At 38.7% G+C, this 20,779-nt stretch overlaps 2 protein-coding genes, 1 non-coding gene and 2 pseudogenes across 3 annotated transcripts; 1 reads left to right on the top strand and 4 right to left on the bottom strand.

The window, feature by feature from the left end:
- Window positions 1-3,433: 3,433 nt before the first annotated feature.
- Window positions 3,434-6,833, top strand: LOC104718318 (F-box/LRR-repeat protein 4). Its single transcript, XM_010436046.3, has 8 exons — window positions 3,434-3,905; window positions 4,158-4,409; window positions 4,642-5,048; window positions 5,361-5,546; window positions 5,646-5,838; window positions 5,923-5,999; window positions 6,081-6,231; window positions 6,325-6,833. Exons 1-8 carry the CDS (start codon window positions 3,633-3,635, stop codon window positions 6,619-6,621), a joined length of 1,836 nt encoding a protein of 611 aa, XP_010434348.2. The 5' UTR covers window positions 3,434-3,632; the 3' UTR covers window positions 6,622-6,833.
- A 6,417-nt stretch (window positions 6,834-13,250) lies between these two features.
- Window positions 13,251-13,705, bottom strand: LOC147930673 (uncharacterized). Its single transcript, XM_087476981.1, has 2 exons — window positions 13,587-13,705; window positions 13,251-13,356 (listed from the first exon to the last, which is right to left on the bottom strand). Exons 1-2 carry the CDS (start codon window positions 13,703-13,705, stop codon window positions 13,251-13,253), a joined length of 225 nt encoding a protein of 74 aa, XP_087333107.1.
- Window positions 13,706-15,172: 1,467 nt separating this feature from the next.
- LOC147930672 (uncharacterized) lies at window positions 15,173-16,124 on the bottom strand (annotated as a pseudogene).
- Window positions 16,125-16,282: 158 nt separating this feature from the next.
- LOC147930670 (uncharacterized) lies at window positions 16,283-18,095 on the bottom strand (annotated as a pseudogene).
- On the bottom strand, window positions 16,926-16,997 carry TRNAG-GCC (transfer RNA glycine (anticodon GCC)). Its single transcript has one exon. It is a non-coding gene; the product is annotated as a tRNA-Gly (tRNA).
- Window positions 18,096-20,779: the final 2,684 nt, after the last annotated feature.

Below are 20,779 nucleotides of genomic sequence, written 5' to 3'. Positions count from 1 at the left end.
TGTACCTCTATGTTTCACATCTATTAATTTTTACACCTTTACATTTCACACCTCTATGTCTTACACCTCTTTGTTATTATATATAAACTTTTCTAGACTACATAAACAAGTTTCGAAAAATTGTTTCTGAGTACTAAAGAATTGTACTATTGAAGTATTTTTTAAACTTTCAAGCATCAATCTCTAATTCAAGGTAATTTAATATTTTTGCTGCGAATGACCTATAGTGTTTCTCGGTTAGATTATTATTACTGTTAGTCGACACTATTAAGTTCATACATTAATCTTAGTTTTGTTAACTTTTAGTCTCTTCAAAATTTTTAGCCTTTCCGGTTTTCATGTTTTTGCATGGCTAATGTTATTAAGTACGTGTGCCATATTTTTTGCATGGCTAATGTTTTTGATTCTCAATGTGCAGATTTTATTTTTTGACTTTCTGGAAAAACCAAAACCAAGATACGAGAGGCATGATGATATGCAGTGATGTTAGAGCTATGGATAAGCCAATTTTTTTTTAACAAACATGGTATAATTATAATTTTATATATGTTCTTATTTTAACCTATTTATTTTTCTAACAAACATGGTATAAATGTTAATTTTTTTTTCCATTAGATGTTCATGATCCAGGTTAGTTTACATTTTTTGTAAATAAAGTTTTTAAAAATTTTAGTTGAATTATAATTTATTATACTTTCTGGGTATCAAACATTTTGATAATATATAGAAATATTACAAATGAGCATGGAAATAGAGAGTGCCGAAGAAAAAGCCAGACATACTTGTGACAACACAAAATCAAATTCTAGAAAGCGTAAGCACAACCAAATGACAAGTCAAGTTAGAAAGAAAAGATCTACTAAAGGTAACTTATTTAGTCTTTGATGACTTTCTAATCTGTATATACAACTTTTTAAAAACATAATGTATAACAGTCACTTTTAGAGTGATCTGGAATCTGCCAAAAAAAAAGAAAATGCAAGAAATTTATAAAATTAGTGTTTAACCTAAAGAAGAGAACATCAAAAGGTGAGATATTATTATCACCTGTTTCACCACATCGACTTCGTTTTCGCTGTCGTTTATTGAAGATCATGATGGTACCGATTCATAGACATAAGTGGGAAATCAAATAGAGGGGGATGCAGCCTGGATGGAGAGCAGCCGACACGGTGGAATGGGATGGATTGGGAGAGACCAACATAAAATCCTCTGTTCTATATTTTATTAATTTTCTGAACTTTTGTAGTTTAATTGAATTGCTTTGATTGAATAGCTGATGAGTGTATAAGTTTTTGTCTATATACATTCTAGGTCAGTTACGTCTTGATTTTTTTTCTTTTCCAAAGAGGAATATGTGATTTGAAGCAAATATTACAAATCCATGTATCAAATGTGTTAGTAGGAAATAAGGTAATCAAGATTAACCCATTAAAAGGGAGGAAAGAAGGGGGTCTTTTGAGGGAAAACATGAGACCAACATGCATGTAACTGTGGAAAGCATTATAGCCAAATATATATCTCTAAAAGTTGTAGCTGAAGAATGTGAGTTACTCTATACTAACCAATTAGGTTTGATTGGTTGGTCATATAAAACTCGGTTTTGTACATATCTAAAAGTGAGAGAAAAAAATATCCACAAGCATAAGTGAAATTTTATATATGGTTAAAAGTAATGTTCATAGTAAATCATTTGTATATAAACTCCACTTGCTTACAGCATCGGAATATTGATTGTGATTTGTGAATCAGTAATCTATGGAAAGAGAAATCGCGTATCAAAGTGAAGGGGAAACGAAACTCAATCCAGCCATCTACTCCGATCCCAATCTTCGACAAGTGGCATTTAGTATTTTCTCGATATAGTAAATAAACCAAGAGAGAAGCAGCCTCGTATGTATTTCGATTGATAATGATCAACAACAAAGACAATTTCTAATAGCGAATTAAGAAAGGATACCAATATATAGCACCATATGGTCGGAGACAAACATAAGTGAAATTTTATATATGATTAAAATTAATGTTCATAGTAAATCAAGCTCTAAAAAAGGCTCACTTTTGTGTGTGACAACATAAAATATAATAACATTGAAATGAATCTTTGGTTATTTAATTAGCAGAAAGCAATAGCAAGAAGTGAAAATGATCAAATTGATTGAGAAAAGAATGATTTTAGGATGAATTACAAATGTTAAATTTTAATTGAGGATTTCACCTCCCCGTGCGGCAACATACGGGTCGCATTCCTAGTTATATTAAAGGACAACATTGATACCAAACGTAACATTTCAATTATCAAAGATTTATTATTGGGAAAAATGTCATTAAAATCATGAACTTTCAAATTTTGGCCATTTAAAACATGAACTTTGTTGTAGGCCATTTAAAACATCAACTTTTGTTGACTAGCTTTTTTAAACATGAAGTTTCGTTGACCAGGCCAAAAAAGACATGACGTTAAATCCGATAATTGACCTACAAACAGACGTTACTATGCCGTTAATCACTCCGTTACTAACAAAACGACGTCGTTTTAATGGAAGTTTTAATTCGAAAAGTGTCATTTAAACCATGAACTTTTAAATACAGGCCATTTAAACCATGAACTTGTAAATATATGTCATTTAAACTATGAACTTGTAAATGTATGTCATTTAAACCATGAACTTTCAAATTTATGTTATGTAAACCATAATACATAAAAATGGTAATCAATCTTTCAAACTCTAGTGCAGTATCCTAAAACAAGATGATCAATCCTTCAGACGTGTAGTGTCCTAATAAATGAAAAAGACTCAAGAAAAAAACAAAAAGACACAAAATACATGACAAAGATCGAAAAAGAATGATGAACTGATGTTCTTCTCTCTCTTTCTCATAATCGCATCATGAGGCAGAGTCGAAGAAAGAAGAGATAAACTATACTAGGGTTAAACGGGTTAGCCGATTAAGCTTATATACTTCTACAGTTTCTAATAAACCAATCGATTCGATTACCGAGTCAAACCAAAATCCGGTTATTCAAATCAATTGCACCGAACGATTAAGCTTTCTCTCTTCGATTTGCTTCGATAACCAAAATTTTTAGGTTGTCTGGTTTTTACCGAATGCCCAGGGCAAGTTCATGGTTTAAATGACATAAATTAAAAGTTCATGGTTTAAATGACATATATTTACAACATCATGATTTAAATGGCCTATATTTAAAAGTTCATGGTTTAAATGACATTATTTCAAACTAAAACTTCAATTAAAACGATGTCGTTTTGTCAGTAACGGAGTGATTAACGGCATAGTAACATCTGTTAGTAGATCAACTATCGGATTTAACGTCATGTCTATTTTGGCCTGGTCAACGAAACTTCATGTTTAAAAAAACTAGTCAACGAAAGTTGATGTTTTAAATGGCCTACAACAAAGTTCATGTTTTAAATGGCCAAAATTTGAAAGTTATGATTTTAATGACATTTTTCCCATTTATTATTACCTTAATCTAGAAATGATTTTTACTGTACACTTTTTTTTTTTACCGACCCCAACCTCATCTTTACCCACGGATCCGCCATTACAGACGAAGATCATAGTATCATACAACCAAACTACAATCTTTTTCTCTCTGAGTCTGAACCATGAGAGGTCAGGATCGGATAAACAATACCTTACCGGAGGAACTAATCCTCGAGATATTCCGACGACTTGAATCGAAACCCAGCCGCGACGCTTGCTCTCTCGTCTGCAAACGATGGCTCTCTCTTGAGCGCTTCAGCCGCACCACGCTTCGCATCGGTGCTTCCATTTCTCCCGAAGAATTCGTCTCTCTGTCTCGCCGTTTCCTCCATATCACCTCTATCCATGTCGACGAGCGTCTCTCCGTCTCCCTCCCTTCTCTCTCTCCTTCCCCTGTAATGTTTTTTTCCCTCATCGAATTTGAGATCGGATCCGCCTTTGTTTTAGGATTGTTAGTGGATTGAGTTGTGTTCAATTGACCTCTGACTCTAGGATTCAGATTTGAATTTGGTTTTGTTTCTCTACATTGATCTCATTTCTGGAGAATGTATTTTTTCGAAAAACATAGAGTAATTGCTAGGTAGCTTTATTAACCTTCTCAAGTGATGCTTACAGTTTTAGAAACCGAATCCTCAATTATTTTGCAGACGAGAAAACGTGGGAGGAACAGTTCGTCGTCCCCGTCGTCGTCAAGTAAGCGTAAGAAATTGAATGGTAAGACACACTCTGCAGCTGAGAACGTCGAGTCTTGCAGCTTGGCTGATGCGGGCTTGACTGCTCTTGCCAATGGATTCCCAAGATTAGAAAACTTGAGCTTGATATGGTGCCCTAATGTTTCAAGTTTTGGTATGTGTTCCTTCGCTGAGAAGTGTGCTTCACTTAGATCTCTGGATTTACAGGTAATTTAACCCCTCGTATGTGTTTAAAGATATATGGATAGCTTTAGTCATGTTCAAAGTTTTCCTATTCAGATACTACTCTTCATCATTCAGTAAAAGCATATATCTTTCTTTTGTTCAATCTCTGTAACACCCGTTTTGGCTTATATAGACAACTGTTTATATACTTTTTCCTATATCCCTCTTGATAAAAAAGCAATATGATCTCATATGCTTAGGATGTGGTCTTCAGGGTTGCTTTGTTGGAGATCAAGGCTTAGCAGCTGTTGGAAAGTTTTGTAAGCAACTCGAAGATCTAAACCTGCGTTTTTGCGAAGGCGTAACTGATGTTGGATTTATTGATCTAGTTGTTGGCCGTGCCAATTCCTTGAAGTCTATCGGTGTTGCTGCCTCAGCTAAAATAACAGATTTATCTATGGAAGCAGTTGGTTCTCACTGTAAATTACTTGAAGTTTTGTTTTTGGATTCTGAATGCATCCATGATAAAGGATTGATAGCAGTGGCTCAGGGATGTAACCGTTTGAAAGATCTGAGTCTTCAATGTGTTCTTCTGACGGATAAGGCATTTAGCGCTGTCGGAGACCTGTGTACTTCGTTGGAGCGATTGGCTTTGTATAGCTTTCAGCATTTTAGTGACAAGTTAGTGATGTTCCTTTTAAGTATACCTTTGGCTTTTTTTTTTTATGCGTGCAATCCAATGCTTCTGGTGCATAATTTAACTGTTAGAGATGTCAGGGGATCAGGAAAACCTCAGGATTTTGCTCTTGTCTTTCATTACGTGCTTCTATTATATGTATTCTTGTCAATATATCACGTGGGGGGTATAAGACATTTAAAACGAAGATGTGCTCAATGTTGGGTTGACTATATGAAGGACATGGAAAGACACTTGCCTTTGTACTATGGCCTTGTGTAGGATAATGTTTTACTTGATGTTATTTTGTATTTCAGGGGGATGCGGGCCATCGGTAAAGGGTGTAAAATGTTGAAGAATCTCACTCTAAGTGATTGCAGCTTTCTGACTTGCAAAGGTTTAGAAGCTATTGCTAATGGTTGCAAAGAGCTTACGCGTGTAGAAATTAATGGATGCCACAACATTGGTACCCATGGACTAGAGGCAATTGGAAAATCTTGCTCGTACATTTTCTTTCTCATTTTCTTTAGTTCTTGTTAACAGCATCTGAAATCATTATGGGCTGGATCATTGATCAAACCGTTATTTCCGGGTGTATGCAGGCGCCTCAATGAGTTAGCTTTATTGTATTGCCAAAGGATAGGTAATTCTGCTCTTCAAGAAATTGGAAAAGGCTGTAAATCCCTAGAAATACTTCACTTAGTAGACTGCTCAGGCATTGGAGACAATGCAATGTGCAGCGTTGCTAAAGGGTGTCGCAACCTCAAGAAACTCCATATCCGCAGATGCTACGAGGCATAATCTCTCATCTCTTGAAATAAAGTATTCCTCCTAAATTGTAGACATAGAAACTGTTATTTACGTTTTTTCTTTGTGTAGATTGGAAACAAAGGAATTGTAGCTGTTGGAAAGCACTGCAAATCACTAACCGAGCTTAGTGTCCGGTTTTGCGATAAGTAAATCCTGCAACTCTTTTGAATCTTGTTTCTTAAACAGCACCGGGACAAAAGCTAATCGTGTGTTTTGGTGTTATCCAGAGTTGGAGATCAAGCATTAATCGCCATTGGAAAAGGTTGTTCCTTGCAACAACTAAACGTAAGTGGTTGTAATCACATCAGTGATGCTGGAATTTTAGCAATCGCCAAAGGGTGTCCTCAACTTACTCACCTCGACATTAGTGTTCTTCAGGTAAATAGACCCAACCTTCTTTTCTTAAAACAAAAGTGTGTGTGTGTTTGTTGTTTTGAGATCTCAAGCTCGGGTTTGATCACAAAATTTCAGAACATTGGAGACATGTCATTGGCGGAGCTTGGAGAAGGATGTCCAATGCTGAAAGACTTGGTCTTGTCCCATTGCCACAATATAACAGACACTGGTCTGAATCATCTTGCACAGAAGTGCACACTTCTGGAGAGTTGTCACATGGTTTATTGTCCAGGGATCACTTCGGCTGGAGTGGCTACTGTCGTCTCGAGCTGTCCACACATCAAAAAGGTGTTGATAGAGAAATGGAAAGTGAGCGAGAGGACAACAAGAAGAGCTGGATCGGTCATCTCTTATCTCTGTATGGATCTGTAGTTCGTCGTAATTTGAAGGTCGGTTTAGAAAGTTTGTGTTTTCTTATTAATAGTCATATCATATCGTATTAATAAAGACTTAAAAACACAATTTGTTTTTTTTTGTGTGTGTAAACTTCATATATTTGTATGTACTAGGTAATTAGTCCACCCAATGCGTGGTTGTATACATAATAGTTTTGATTATATTTCTTAAATTTTCTTAAACTAAAATATTGTTTTACTAATGTATAATCTCAAAAAAATTATACTAATGTATGAATCTTAAAAAAGATTATAGCAATTTTTTAAAATAACACTCTTGTCAACATTTTTTGGTATGATTATTTATTATACAAAATTTAAACTATATAAACTTTTCTATAAAAAAAAATTAACTGATACTACAAAAAATTATTACAAATTAATTAGCTATATTAATATAAATAATAATATAGAAATTTAAACATTTTCCTAATATAAGAGAATCTATGTTTATGATCATGCTTTATAGAGGTTAAACATTGATTTTTTAAGATTTTTTCTTAATGACATTGTAAATATAAGACTGTAAAATAGTAAAATTGAATCAAATGATTATCAAAAAATTTAGTAACTACATATAAATTATTGTATATAGAATATTCTTCATTTCAAAGTTTAAAGCAATTAAAATAATTAAAAAAATATTAAAATTTTACCAAAAACCTTTTTTCATGAATGATAAATATATTAGTTGGAGGAATGAATGTAAAATTATTAGGTAGGAGTTACATTTGAGTTAAATGTAGAGTTAAATGGAGTTAAATGCCTTTAAAAGTGGGTTAATTATAAATAAATATTTTAATTTATTTTTTACTTAAAAGAAAAGGAATACCAAGTGGCTCAATCAAAATTTACACTTTTTGATTGTTTTGTTGATATAAACTCAACATTCACACATAGTATTTCAAATTGAAAATATTACTTTTGAAGTGACAAACTAAATTAGTTTTTTTTTTTTTTTAAAATTATATGAACTTCAATCTAAAGATTTTTTAAAACCCCAAGAATAACTTCAATCCTTTTTTTTTTTTTTTTTTTTTTTTCACTCATCAATTTAATTTATAGTGCTAGATTTCATACTAATGGTTTCATCTTTACAGGATTTAGTTAAATGGTATTTTAATAATTATATAATTTTCTATATTTCACTTTTTTCATTTTGCTTAAATCAAGAAAATCAATTTTTTTATAATTAAGTTCTTTTTGTTTTCAAAAACCTCAAATCTTAAATAATATAAATATTATATTTATCTTTACATATTTATCTATTGGATCACAAAACAAAATAGACTTTACAAAATAAAATAGATTTTATAAATGGATAATTATATTGATCATTCTAAATTATTAAAAATGATACATGAATATGTGAGATAACCAGAGTACATAATAGAGAATTAGAGATGGATCTTTTTAACTTCATGACCTTATTGTGTGGTGAATATTGTAAGAGTATGAAAAATAATGACTTATAAAATGCTAATCTAAAATAGATAATGAAGATAAACCTTTTAAAACAGATTCTCAAATAAACTTGAATTTTTGTTAAAACCAACATATGTGAATTTAAATTTAGCTATGAAAATTTTAAAAATAAATATGAATAGATTAGAAAGGCAAAAAATATAAAAGAAATATTTTATTTTTATAATAAATAAACAAAAAATTGAAAACAATGTTAATTATATATAATACTTTCTAAATTAAAATATAGAATCAAACTCTTACAACACATATTAGATATAACAACATTTGATATTGGTGAGAGAGGAGGAGAGAATGATTGCTTATAAGATGATAATCTAAATTAGATAATGGAGATGAATCTTTAAATATAAAAACAATGTAAAATATATATATCATGTAGTCTCTAAAATTAAAATTTAGCATTAAAATTTTACAATGAGATTTCATTTGGTTTTTTGTAATCCTGTGACAACCTGTCCCGTGGATCCCACTAGCCTCACTGCTAGCCCACTAGCCTCACTGCTAGCCGCCCAAACGGACCCCAAGCTGGCCCTGCAGGGCATCGATCCTAACCTCTCATTGGGCAAATGGAACTATTCATCCAAATCCACAGTAGGTTATTGGTGCGCCAGGCGTTCCTCGAACCCTGGTCCCCACCCTTTAACAACCTTCCCACAGGACAAGCTGTCACCAGTTGACCTGCAGATCAAATAAGATATCCTTTGTATTAGGTAGTTCTCTAGATTTGAGAAATGCTAATGGTGAGATGAAACCCAGTCTTGGTTTATATACAGCCTTGGTGAATTTGATGCTGATTCAAGCTGAAAAATATGAATCTTCATATATCTATGATATCCACATACATGTTTATTATGAGTCTCAAAAAACTAAGGAATCTCATATTGATACATCAGGTGTTTGCTTATTAGAACTGGATGAGTTGTTAAAGACAACCTTTCAATCGCAAGATTTCATTTCTATGGAGGGTACCCCTCCTCCAGCAAAAAGCTTTCGTAAAAAGCGTCAGGTTCAAAAGTATATAACAAAAGCTGATATTAGGAAGGGAGAAAGGAAAGCTTTCAATGTTGCTGATCTCGAGACTATCATGTATGACTTTAATAAAGATGGGGTTTTAGTTCATGTACCATATGCTGCGGGTTTCTTAGTAACTGAGCCTGATGCTGATGTGGGTTCTATTCCTATTCATAAATTTGAGTCTTATTATAGTGAGGATTTCTATCACGATACATTTTGTGAAAGAAGTGACAACATGATGATAAGATTCATCGACCGTATATCTAAGGTAGCTTTCAAAAGAAAAATCAAAACGATCTATTTTCATAACATGTCCAAATTTGACGGGGTTATAATAATTAAGTATTATCTCCGTTTCTTTGTGAATGAGTATAAGATCAAAGATCTGATGAGAAACAACTGTCTCTACCAGTTATCTATATTCTGTAAAAATCACAAGAGTCTTACCTATAAATATATTGACTCATTAAAAGTTCTCCCTGGAAAACTTGTTGATCTGGGTAAGGCTATATGTCCTGACTTAGGTTCTAAAGGTTCTGTAGATCATGAAAGTGTGAAAGAGGAAAATCTGAAATATCGTAAAGCTGAGTTGCTAGCTTATATGAACCAGGACATACGTCTATTGGGTGGTATCATGTGTAAGTCTCAAGCTAACTACTGGCGTCAGTATAATATTGATATAACGGAAGTTTTGACGATCTCATCTCTTGCTCTTCTAATCTTTCGTATGAAATACTACAACATGGAAGTGTTTCCTATTTATATCCCTAATCGTAACGAGGATGATTTCATTCGTCGTGGGTACTATGGCTGACATTCTGATGTCTACATTCCACGTGGTCAGGATCTCAAGTATTATGATGTGAACTCTTTGTATCCTTTTGTAATGATGTCATATCCTATGCCTGGAGGAGAGCCTGTTTGGTATAGTGATTTTGAAGGTTAAGACTTAAATGACTTGTTTGGTTTTATTGAAGCTTATGTTGAATGTCCATCTACTATTGATAGACCTTTCTTACCTTATAAAGAGAATGACGTCTTACGTTTTCCAACTGGTAAATGGGTGGGTATATATTTTAGCGAAGAGTTAAAGTTAGCCAAATCTGTGGGTTACAATATTATACCTTTAAGAGGTTATCTCTATGATAAGAATCAGAAGATGGAGTCTCCTTTCAAGGAGTTTGTCAAATCCCTATTCGAGAGAAGAAGAGAAGCTAAGAAAAGGGGTGATGAAGCTATGTCTTTTGTATATAAAACTTTAATGAATTCACTCTACGGGAGATTTGGGATCTCTCCTAAGAGTCTTGTTACTGAAATTTGCGATAAAGATAGATAATCCTTTAGTCAATAAAAGCGATACAGAATACGGAGATAATCTCCACAATGAGTATTATCTTGTAAGATATTATGTCAATACCGAATCTACTGACGAGACACAATGGAACCCACCCAGAAACTCCGCTGTTCAATTATCTGCAGCAATTACAGCTTATGCTAGAATCTATATGTACTATTGAGCTTTGCTCGTGCAGAAATGATCGATGAAATGAGCCCCGCTCCCTAACCTAACGCGGCACCGCGCGTTTCCAATAGTCATCCTAAATGAGGTACCTCATCTCATCGACGAGGCTCAGCGTGTACTGGCAAGTTATCAATCCGTAAGTCCACAAGACCTTTTCTTGTGTTTATAGAAGCAGCTGCCCCTGGAATCCACTTTATATTCAGATCACGATCTATAGACCTCTGAACTCATGCGCTTGAACCGCCCTTTCGAGGACGATTGGTGACCTATTCGATTACCAGCTCGGAATCAACCCGCTAACGGAATCCTCTGGCTGGGTTACCTAACCTCCACTTACTCCTACCCTAACCATGCTTGCTGGTAATTAAACCTTTAGGGCTACTAAGCTATCGACTAGGTCTGGATATTCCCCATTCTGGAGATGTCAAATGCAGGGAATAATACCTACGTTTAACCGCCTGTGAACAGGAGTTGGCGCACCTGCTTCCGACTAAGCGAGATCCTTTTCTTTTTACATTTCTCGATTGACAATAGCTGACTAAACCTTTGGGCTCTTTTTCCTGTAAAGATCATTCTCTTGAAGGGAAATTTCTGCACTCATTTCAAATCATAGAGGTCGGGCTTTAGTCGAACAACCTTCTCCCTCCCTTACGCCGATGAAACTACTCTTGCAAATTAAAGGTTCACGTCTTTGTAACTAAGACAAGCATTAGAATGTAAAGGTGGGCTTACAGGTATATATACCTTGTTTGTTAATAGAAGAGAAGACCTGAATGAGATTCGGTCGGGGTGGGCTAAGCTAATCAGCAGTCAGAATGTTTATGGGTAGGGGCAGTGGGCAGATAGCAGATCTTGATTCAAAACTCAAATCTTCCTTAGTGGCTTAGGCTTAGTAGACCTACTGTTGTTGAGGAGCTAAAGACCTTAAATGCCATTGCCATATATTGGAGTTTCCCTGATGTTCTACCAGCTATAAGCCGAAGATGGTCTCAGTCAGCTAATCGGAAGGCTTATCCACACATGGTAGCGGCATTCTTACCTAACAGGGCGTTCCCTGCGGAGCCTTACACACTTGCAGTCAAAGCGTGTCCAAGGAATGGTGAATATAGTCGCATAAAGGCAGAATGAAAGAATAGAATGCCATGTTTAGATAGATAGTTAAGTGTTTTGGGGAGTCTTACCCAGTTGAAACTTCAATGCCTGCAATCAGGCAGCCTGGATGAACCGCCGTTGATGTAAGTAACCCTTAAAGGAATAAAAAAGAAAGAGCTGCTAAGCGTGCTATAAGAGGAAAACGGTTGACGATCTTTCCTATACCTCTTGGCCTTTTTCGAGTTCTCTTTCGCTCCTTCACTAATAATTCGATTATATGAGAAAGTTGACCTCTAAAGAGCTTCTTTCGCTTTCCCTGTAACTTCATATGGTTTATAAACGTTCTTTGGCGTAGTCTTTTCTTTTTCCTCAACCAGGACTGGCAGCTTCCACAACTCTTTCAATGCAGTAGCAAAGCTTGGAGTGGACTGAACCTTTGTTCATACTGGAGGGCGAACCCCTCCATGGAGGCCTTCAAGTTTTCCACTAGAAACAAAGCGCATGAACTAGCCCTATTCTATTGACTTAAAAGGTGAGCCTAGTCAGTGCAGTCTCGATCTTTATGATTCCACTTCTCTTTGCGAGCTAGCCCGGTTTTTCATTAACCAGCTCCTTTGAGAACCCGGGGGAGAGACTCAAAGCTGTCTCTTGAAAAATTCTTCTTCAATTGAAGTGAAAGACTCACAGGCTTTAGATTGAACTATGGAACCGAGCGAAGACCTTTGAGATTGATATTCCCCAGTCCACTTATGAAATGGATCCGGATTAACCGCTTTCGACTGAGATGTAAAGTCACCTTCGCCTTTTCTTTTTGTATTCTATGCGGCTTTCTCCAACTATAATCTCAGGTTTTTCCTTTTCTATGAACTCTATAGATTGATCCACAAAGAGATTGTACCTATACCTACTTCAGTATAAGTTTATCCTGAACCCTATGGCACTTCGTTGCTTGCTCCAGTGAGCTACCTATTTAATGAAAGGGATATTTTTATCCTTTTTCAGTGTGTGTACACGCTTGAAAGCGGAAAAGATGAACTCAGACTACTAAAAGGAAACGGAACTTAGAAAACAAAACAACTAAGGATGGGCTCTCCGGTGGATGAAACGACCCCTAGGAGTCCCTTCGATTGGGTGAGGGCGAAGCAAATCTACAATCCTTATGGGAGGATGGGAGGCCTACCACAAATATGGGGATGAAAACAGGCAAACGGTCTCATACGTCGTAAATAAGCATTCTTAATGTCAAGTTGGTAGATAGGCCATAGCTGTCGCCAACCAAGTCTATTAGAACCATCACAGTTTCAAATTTAGTAAGCGAAGGTCTCTTTATCATCCTTCCCAATCACTTGCGTCTACCCTTTAGCTACTAATGACACTTTCTATCTCTCAATAGAACCATCAAGATGAGACTGGATCTTATACATTAGAGCCTATAAGCCTTTGTATTAGGTGGTAATGTCCGAAGTCTTCTTGGATTTGAGTGCACCAATTTATTTTTGCGTGGCCTCTTTGGTCTCATTCTTTTTCTGAGAAAAAGGTTCAGAGACAGCAAGAAGATTGTTCAAAGAAGCTAGATAGTCTGCTGGGAATGTGTGTCTATTATGCAGAGGAATTGAAAGAGAATGTGAACAGAGAATCAACAGAAAGTTTCCCTTCTTCTTTGGTACCGTAGAAGCTTGGCGATGTGAAAAGATAGAATTCTTGAACGAGCGAAGAAGCAATCGGGGCAGCGTATAGCCTTAGTCACGCGCATCCCTTTCCTGCATAAAGATGAGCTAGATAGCACGACTTTGAAAGAAAGATATCTGAGGCAATTTTCCATTCACCTTTTCTTGCTGGTCAAGATAGTAAGCCGAGACTTCTGTAGTAGCTTTCTGTTGATTGGATAAGGAGTCAGTTGAAAGTGGTGAATAAGACTCACAAATCCCCCTCTAAATGGTTGCATTTTTTCATTTTCAATCTGTAAATTCATGAAGTCAAGAAGTGTAGCCGAATCAAATAGTTGGCTATAGTCTAATTGACTACTTGGAGAGAAAAAAGTGATTTAGTGAAGTCTCTTTGATGCGCTACGAAGGTCAAGCAGAAAACAGGGAAGCCCTTTCGACCTAAGCCAGGCTAATAGATTGAGTGACCAGGAGAGTAGACCAGAGAAAGGTTATGTAATAGAGGCAATAGTGAGCCCCGAATAGTGATTTTCTATTCTTCCCCTTATTCGCTACGTATTCCTTTCACTGGGATTTTACATCGCTCCTAATACTACGACAAGGCTCGCTTATGGCTCGCTCCCGTGGCTCTAGTAGTAGTCCATTTTATTCAGAATTCTTCTTTCTTTTTGTTGATGGTGCGTTGGAAGGGACGAAAGGAGCTAGTGAGCAATGACATCCGCGCGGGGAATAAGCTTGCTTCTTCCTAGCGATCGGGCGGTCCTCCCTCTTCCTGTTCACCGCCAGTTCGCCCACTGCTGCTTTCATAGATGTCGTGCGAAGGAACAGAGCTAATGGATGCCTATTCCGTTCTCCTGCTCCTGCTCCAGCTCAAGAGTTCAAACGGACAGAAGAGAGTCCTACTACCGAAAAAGTGCATAATATTGGATTCAAACAAAGGGGATTTATTCACAAATACGATTTCTATTGATTGAAAGCTTTCCTATTACTGATGGCAGACGGGCGAGACGGAGACCGTCAAAGAAGTGCCTTGACGCGCCGCAGCCACTACTCTGACTCCTTTTATGCAATTATGAACTCCACGAAACTTTCTCGATTCCAACGCAACTTATCCTTTTGGAGCTGACGTAACAAACTAGGCGAGCCTCCCAACAAAGCCAACATAAATCCTATCCGAATAAAAAAAATAAAAGGCAGTTTCATTATGGTGGTATACCAACCTCCTGTTCTGGAACTTCCAGTTCCAATCGAAGCATATAGATCCGTAAATAGATTTGTATGTATAGCCACTTCAGTCGTGCTCGTCCTTTCTCGAAAGTATCTTTTTTTCTGGGAACATGGTTAACCCAAAATTATTATGTTTGCGACTCTTCATCCACCAATGCAGAAAATGCTCCAGTTTTCGATTCTTATATGAGGCCGAAAAGTTTATGAGCAAGAGGTCGGCATGAAGTGATTCATCATGCTCAAACATGAGCCGATCGTTTGTTAGGGACGGTTTATAGATCATCAAATTCCCATAAATGAAATGAAAAGTGGGTCCATATAAATGATCGAGACCTCGGAAACAACAACGTTCCTTCCCCATATGGAGTTCGGAACCCAAAGGCAATCGTTGAGTGAACTGTATCTTCTTTGTGTTAGTTGACCTAAGCCGCACCATTACTGCTGGGGTGGGGCTCGGCCTCCGAACTGTACGTGGGACGAGTTTCTGCCTCATACAGCTCGGGCCAAAGATCGGGGGAAGTTTAGGAGAGATGGGGAGACCCAGCAGATGCCGGTCGGGGCGGGGGTAAGCTTGTGAAGAAGCGAGCTTATCCCCCCCCAAAAATCCAATCCTATAGCGCTAGTGCTTTGCGTTCTTTATATTTTATCTCATTTCATTTCGGGTTAGGCGGCTAATACTAATCTAATAAGTGAAGTAGTCGTCGTCTGACCAATTGACTCGGACACCAGACCGCTCGTGCCCACCCATTCTGTTTCGCCCTAAATGGAATGGCTCTCTTAGTTACGCTGCACCCCGACCCGAGTTCCCACGTCCGCTCTTCTCCGTCCGCAACCTAAGTAGTTGGCTTTGCCAACACAACATTAGGGCCGTTCCCTTCATTCTATGCTGACCCCGGCCCGGGGCTGGCTTTTTGGGAAGCCCATTCCCACCGCGCTCATGGCCCGGCTGGCCTGCCAGCGGTAGTGGGAATTATCCCGTTCCCTGGTCAAAGACTTGGTTGGATGCGGGATCTACTCCACGAGGAGCGGTATGGACGTAGATGATATCATCACGACCTCTCTTTTCGTACCGCTAGGGATTCTTAACGCCACTTCGCCAACTAGCGTTACCTGCGCTTTCGTGTCTCTCAGTGTGGTCAGCACTGGGTGTTTCCGAGCAGCGAAGCTTACACCCATTCGCATTAGTTCATCCAAAGTTCCTTACCCTTATGCACGAATTTTGGAATAAGCCATCTTCCTATCAAGGTTAAGGAGTCAACTGAGCATCTCAGCGGCGGGATTGAATACTCGGATCGAATCAGAGTTCACGCCGCCCCCCCTGAACAAATAGGAGGCGTGGGCCACATGTCGCACATAAGCCGCTGGGTCGCACGACAGAAGAACACCCAACATACAGATGCACACTCCTCCATGTGAAATATTCATCTTCATTGGAACCTTTTGGTAGTAGTCGTGACCAACAGCCATAGCCATCAGCTGTCGGCTCCTTGGTAAGGCGAGAGCTTCAAGCCCGATTTCTGGTGGCACGCCCCCCACACAAGCAACACCCAACTCAGGGGGGACGGGGAAAGCTAGAGGCCCAAAACCTTCGACCCTTCTTTCTAAATCTAAATGGGGGTGCCCAGAGCACCTCATCTTGTCATTTTGTCGTTGCTCATTCCCGTTCGCCCGAAGTGTTTGGCCTTTCCTTCTCCGCGCCCGCTCACGCTTCGCTGACCTATCGCATGCTAAAAAGAGGAAAGTAAGAAAGAATAGTAAACAGAGCACACTGCAGAAAGATTCTAAATATGAGAAGTCCCCCTTGGATTCGAGAAGACGGAAATGAAGAACGGGAACGAAAAAAAATAAGGCCTTTCTAGCTCTAGTTTCGGATGAGCTTCTCCCAATTATGTCTGGTAATAGAATAGGGCGACTTGCTCTGACCAAGCCTCCACTTTTTGCTCCGTCCATGGAGCGTATGATTTTCCTTGAATGTAGATAGACCAAAAGAGGAAATGAAGAGATAGGAATAGGAATTATAGTACCATTGGAAAAAGGGGCACCCGTGGGAACATCTCTACTGACGAACCATTTCAATAGTACGGGTGCTGCCGTGCCACAAGGCACGACCATAAAAATAATAAAAAAGAAAAAGTTATGTAGTTGGACCATCTGCTCTATCCGTTCGAGTTTGGCTTCTCTAAAGAAGAGAAGGCGCTAAAATGAAAATGTTCGCAAGGCATACCGAAAGGATACCAATGAAGCCAACCATTAATGACTAGTTCGAACACCAGGAGCGGAAGGAGGGAATTGAACCCTCAACCTTAGCCTTGGCAAGGCTATGCTCTACCATTAAGCTATTTCTGCCAGCTACGGTAGTGGCGAAGCACTACTGAGCAATTCACGTATTACTTGATACGGACGACTTCCGTTTTTCCGCTGGACCACGGCTCTTGACCTCCGATCGAGCTACGAGCACGAGTACGTAGGCGGCATCTGTCTTTTTTTTTTGAAGTTGAGTCATTTCCTTTCCTATGACGGCTTCTCTTATTCTACGCTAATCCAAGCAGCAGCTGCCCGAGTCCGCTCAGAACTAGTCGATTCCTGAGCCTGGACTCAAGGTCTCTCCTGCCTGCGAGTTTGCTGCGAATGCTGCGAGTAAATACATGAACGAGACGAGTGAGTTAGTCTCCGAGCGAATCCGGCGGGTCTTTCAAACATCCAAGTTGCCACTTTTATGCTACTTGGAATGTATGAGACCCTTGCATTTAGGAATCTTAGGTTACCTCCAGCCTTCTGAAGCGAGTTGACCTTCTGTTGACCTTATATCTGTCTACCTTATGTAATAATGAATATGAAAGGAAAGCACTAACTCCTGAGCTTGGGCAAAGTTGGCTAATCGATTTAGACTATTATAATAGAATAATCAATCCGCGACTTGGGAAACCCTTTCTTCATTCGTTTGACGGGAAAGGAGAAACCATTTCTTCATTCATTGGCGAGAAAGCATTTTGTGCCTTCGTCCTAGGCTCGGCTACTTCTTTCTCAAATAAGACAAAGATTGCACTAGACCTTGAGCCCGGGAAGACCGCTACTAGCTCTTTACTCTATTGGATTGATTTGGTTGAGACCCGGTTTCTCCTTCCTAGAAACCTGAAACTGCAATCCGCGAACGACCGCTTTCTTCCTTGTTAGCCTAATATCTTACTCTCGGACTACATTTGTCTAAGAGCAGTTGAGGAATTTGTAACTGAAAGAAAGGAATCATGGAATCTGAACCCAAGGTTCAAAAAATGGGAACGAACTACGGAAAAGGGTCTATCACGTTAATCGTCACCCACTTACGCTCCCAAGCCATCTCTGGAATTGAACTTCCTCGGAACAGCTACAATGCTTTGAATTCCTCTGTGCTTTCACGAACAAGCCGAATAACCTTCTATTTCGGAAGAGGCATTCTGATACCATTCACCCATAGATGATATTGAGAATTCAGGTTGAAAGCCCATCAACTTAACGCTATCTGGGGCCATTCAGAAATTCTAATCCACGAAAGGAGCCATCACCGGACTCGAGCCGGGAGAACCTTTGAACAATACTGGCTGCCTTTGCTCGTTGACGACTAGCCTTTGTTCTTTGACCGAGATGTCGACCTGATCACTTTTCTCAAATTTCAGCAACAACAATAAAAAATAGTAGAGCCTTCAACGGGACATTCGAACGCAACAAAGGGTTTCTTGACCGCCTTTGAACGACAACTCGATAATAGAAGACTTTCTTCGTCGACTTACTCGATCGCATGACAGCATTTAGTGGTCTCTTCACTGGCTTAGGCTATATTGGGGAACACTCGGCTACAAGATTGAAAAGACCGATATGATAGCTCCACGGCCGGAGCCGATACTTCTCTCTCAAACCATTACCTTTCCCCGCCACATTCTTTTTTGACGGAGAGACGATTCAAGAGGATCCAGCTAGGCTGAAAGCGGAGGATTCTTTCTTTACCTGTGCCCCGGACCCAAGCTCGGCTGAAGGCAATGAATTCTTTCTAGACTGACACACAAGCTAGGCTGAAAGCAATCCGGGTTACAGCAATGGGGATTCTCTCTTCTATTAGAAATGATATTATATTGGTGACTACTCCCCTCAGATTGAAGATTTGAAAGATAACACGCCCACCGCCGGATACTCTTCACGTGCTGATACCTATATTGGATTGGTGAACAACCCTAGAGTTTAGGACATTTGAAACTATAGAAAGACCTTAGCCGCTTTTATGATATAGTCCTGAAGACCTAACTCTTAGAAATGACCTACTAACTCATCGACAAAGAAAGGAATTCGCCTTGACCTTCTGACCTAGACGTTGAACCAGTGCCTTGGATTCATCAACAAAGGGATCAAAGGAACTCATCTGTCTGTCCAAACGGAAATATTGGTTTTGTAATTTGATCTCTGATAAAGGGAGAGGGAAAGAAAGACCAGTCCATATCTTTGAAAGAAAAAGATTCTCAGAAACGCTACCACCGAACATCGACTTACTCGGCATCTTTGGATTCAAGCATTTCGTTCGTTCGTTGGCGCAAAAGCCTCGTTTGGCGGGAAAGCATTCATACGTTTGCGGGAAAGCAAAAACGTTAAGCATTGACTTCCTAAAGCGACTTCTTAGCGTGCTTCAACAGCGCCCAGATAATGCCTTGACCGGAGCCGGAGGGAGACCTAAACAGAAGAACGACCTTGCAGTGGCAACATAGCCCATCCTAAACTCATACCTCAGATTTTGAACCATTCTTTGAGTCCTCAAACTTTGAGATGGACTGGACCAACAGTCTTCTTTGAGATGGAATTCCCACCGCTCTTATTTGACATGAACTGTAACGCTACTCTTTCAAAGATACCTAACAACCTTAGCTGGCATTGATCACTCTTCCTTCCCAATCCCTCCATTTAGAATTGCAAACATCCTAACTTCCAGAGCTACCTATGAGCCAAGGGCGGAGGGAGATATATTAGACTGATCAACTTCAAACAAAACGACCTTCCTGGACTCGCTTTCATCTCCTTCTTTGAAACGACTCAAATAATTGAGTGGGCATTGGGAGCCTTATTTAATGGTGGATTCTCCTAAGCTATGAATGTCTCTGAAATCGTGATGTCAAAAAGGAATGATGTGTGATTATTAACTTGCTTCCTTCCCTCTAATTTTCATGCAGTAGTTGCATTTTTGCACTCTTACCTCGATGCGATTTTCCGCCTTGAATAGATGGAGGTGTTTTCCACCTTGAATTGAGAATTATTGCATGCTCGATGGGATTTCTGCCTTGAATTGTGATATATTTATTATGAATTTTTGCATGCTCGATCTGATTTTCTTCGCTGGATGGGAGTGCATAGGCCTATTCTAGCATGGGGTTTCTCGGGGTAAGGCTTGTGCTTTTCCTTCCATATAAGACTAGCTATGTGCTCCCTCGGTACGCCTGTATTCCTTTCGTGGATTGGAACCTACGTACTGTTGTATTGTAGTGTGATGTTTTCCCACTGCTTTCTGTCTTCACTGGATCATGTACTTGTGAACTATCATGTACGTGTTGAGGGCCTGCTACGTTCTGTCTCATTGTTGTATTGTTGGTCTAAGGCTTGTGCTTTCCCTGCCCCGTATAAGACTAGCTATGTACTTACTCCCTCTGCCTTGATTCCTCCCCTTGATTGGAATCGACATACTGGGCTGTTGTAGCGTGCAGTTTTTCCGTGTTTTCTGGCTTGACTCACATAAAGTACGTGCGTAACTGGCACTATCATGTAGGTGCGAAATCTGTCTTCTCCTATGTCTTGTTCTCCCACTTTGATTCCTATGTTTCGAAGTCCAGCTAATTAGTGAAGGAAAGTGGTATGGATGTTTGGAGCTCAATCCATCGAATTCACTCGCTTCTTTGCGCTGCGTTGTAGCTCTTAGATTATTGGGAGGAGGTCATTTCGAATCTTTTGTAATTTGGAATCGTTTTTTCTTCAAGGCACGGCTTCTTGAATCGTCTTTGTCTTGTAGAATGGTTGTCATCTGGAATCTAACTAAATAGTTAGTTAAGAAGACGCGTGCTTTGTTTGGTTTTGATCTGGAATTTCACTATAAGATAAGATAAGAGTGAAGTGCTTTG

The sequence above is a fragment of the Camelina sativa genome, chromosome 12 (assembly GCF_030686135.1).
Source record: "Camelina sativa cultivar CO46 ecotype springtype chromosome 12, ASM3068613v1".
Lineage (NCBI taxonomy): Eukaryota > Viridiplantae > Streptophyta > Magnoliopsida > Brassicales > Brassicaceae > Camelina > Camelina sativa.
The sequence above is the reverse complement of the archived record's forward strand: the minus strand, read 5'-3'. Positions and strand labels throughout refer to the sequence as shown.

Excerpts from the sequence above, each read along its gene's own strand:
- LOC104718318 (XM_010436046.3), top strand. The coding sequence starts at position 3,633 with ATGAGAGGTCAGGATCGGATAAACAATACCTTACCGGAGGAACTAATC. Across the intron at positions 3,906-4,157 it reads CTTCTCTCTCTCCTTCCCCT|ACGAGAAAACGTGGGAGGAA; the intron begins GTAATGTTTTTT and ends ATTATTTTGCAG. Across the intron at positions 4,410-4,641 it reads TTAGATCTCTGGATTTACAG|GGTTGCTTTGTTGGAGATCA; the intron begins GTAATTTAACCC and ends TGTGGTCTTCAG.
- LOC147930673 (XM_087476981.1), bottom strand. The coding sequence starts at position 13,705 with ATGCAACCATTTAGAGGGGGATTTGTGAGTCTTATTCACCACTTTCAA. Across the intron at positions 13,357-13,586 it reads ATCTTGACCAGCAAGAAAAG|ACACACATTCCCAGCAGACT; the intron begins GTGAATGGAAAA and ends TCTGCATAATAG.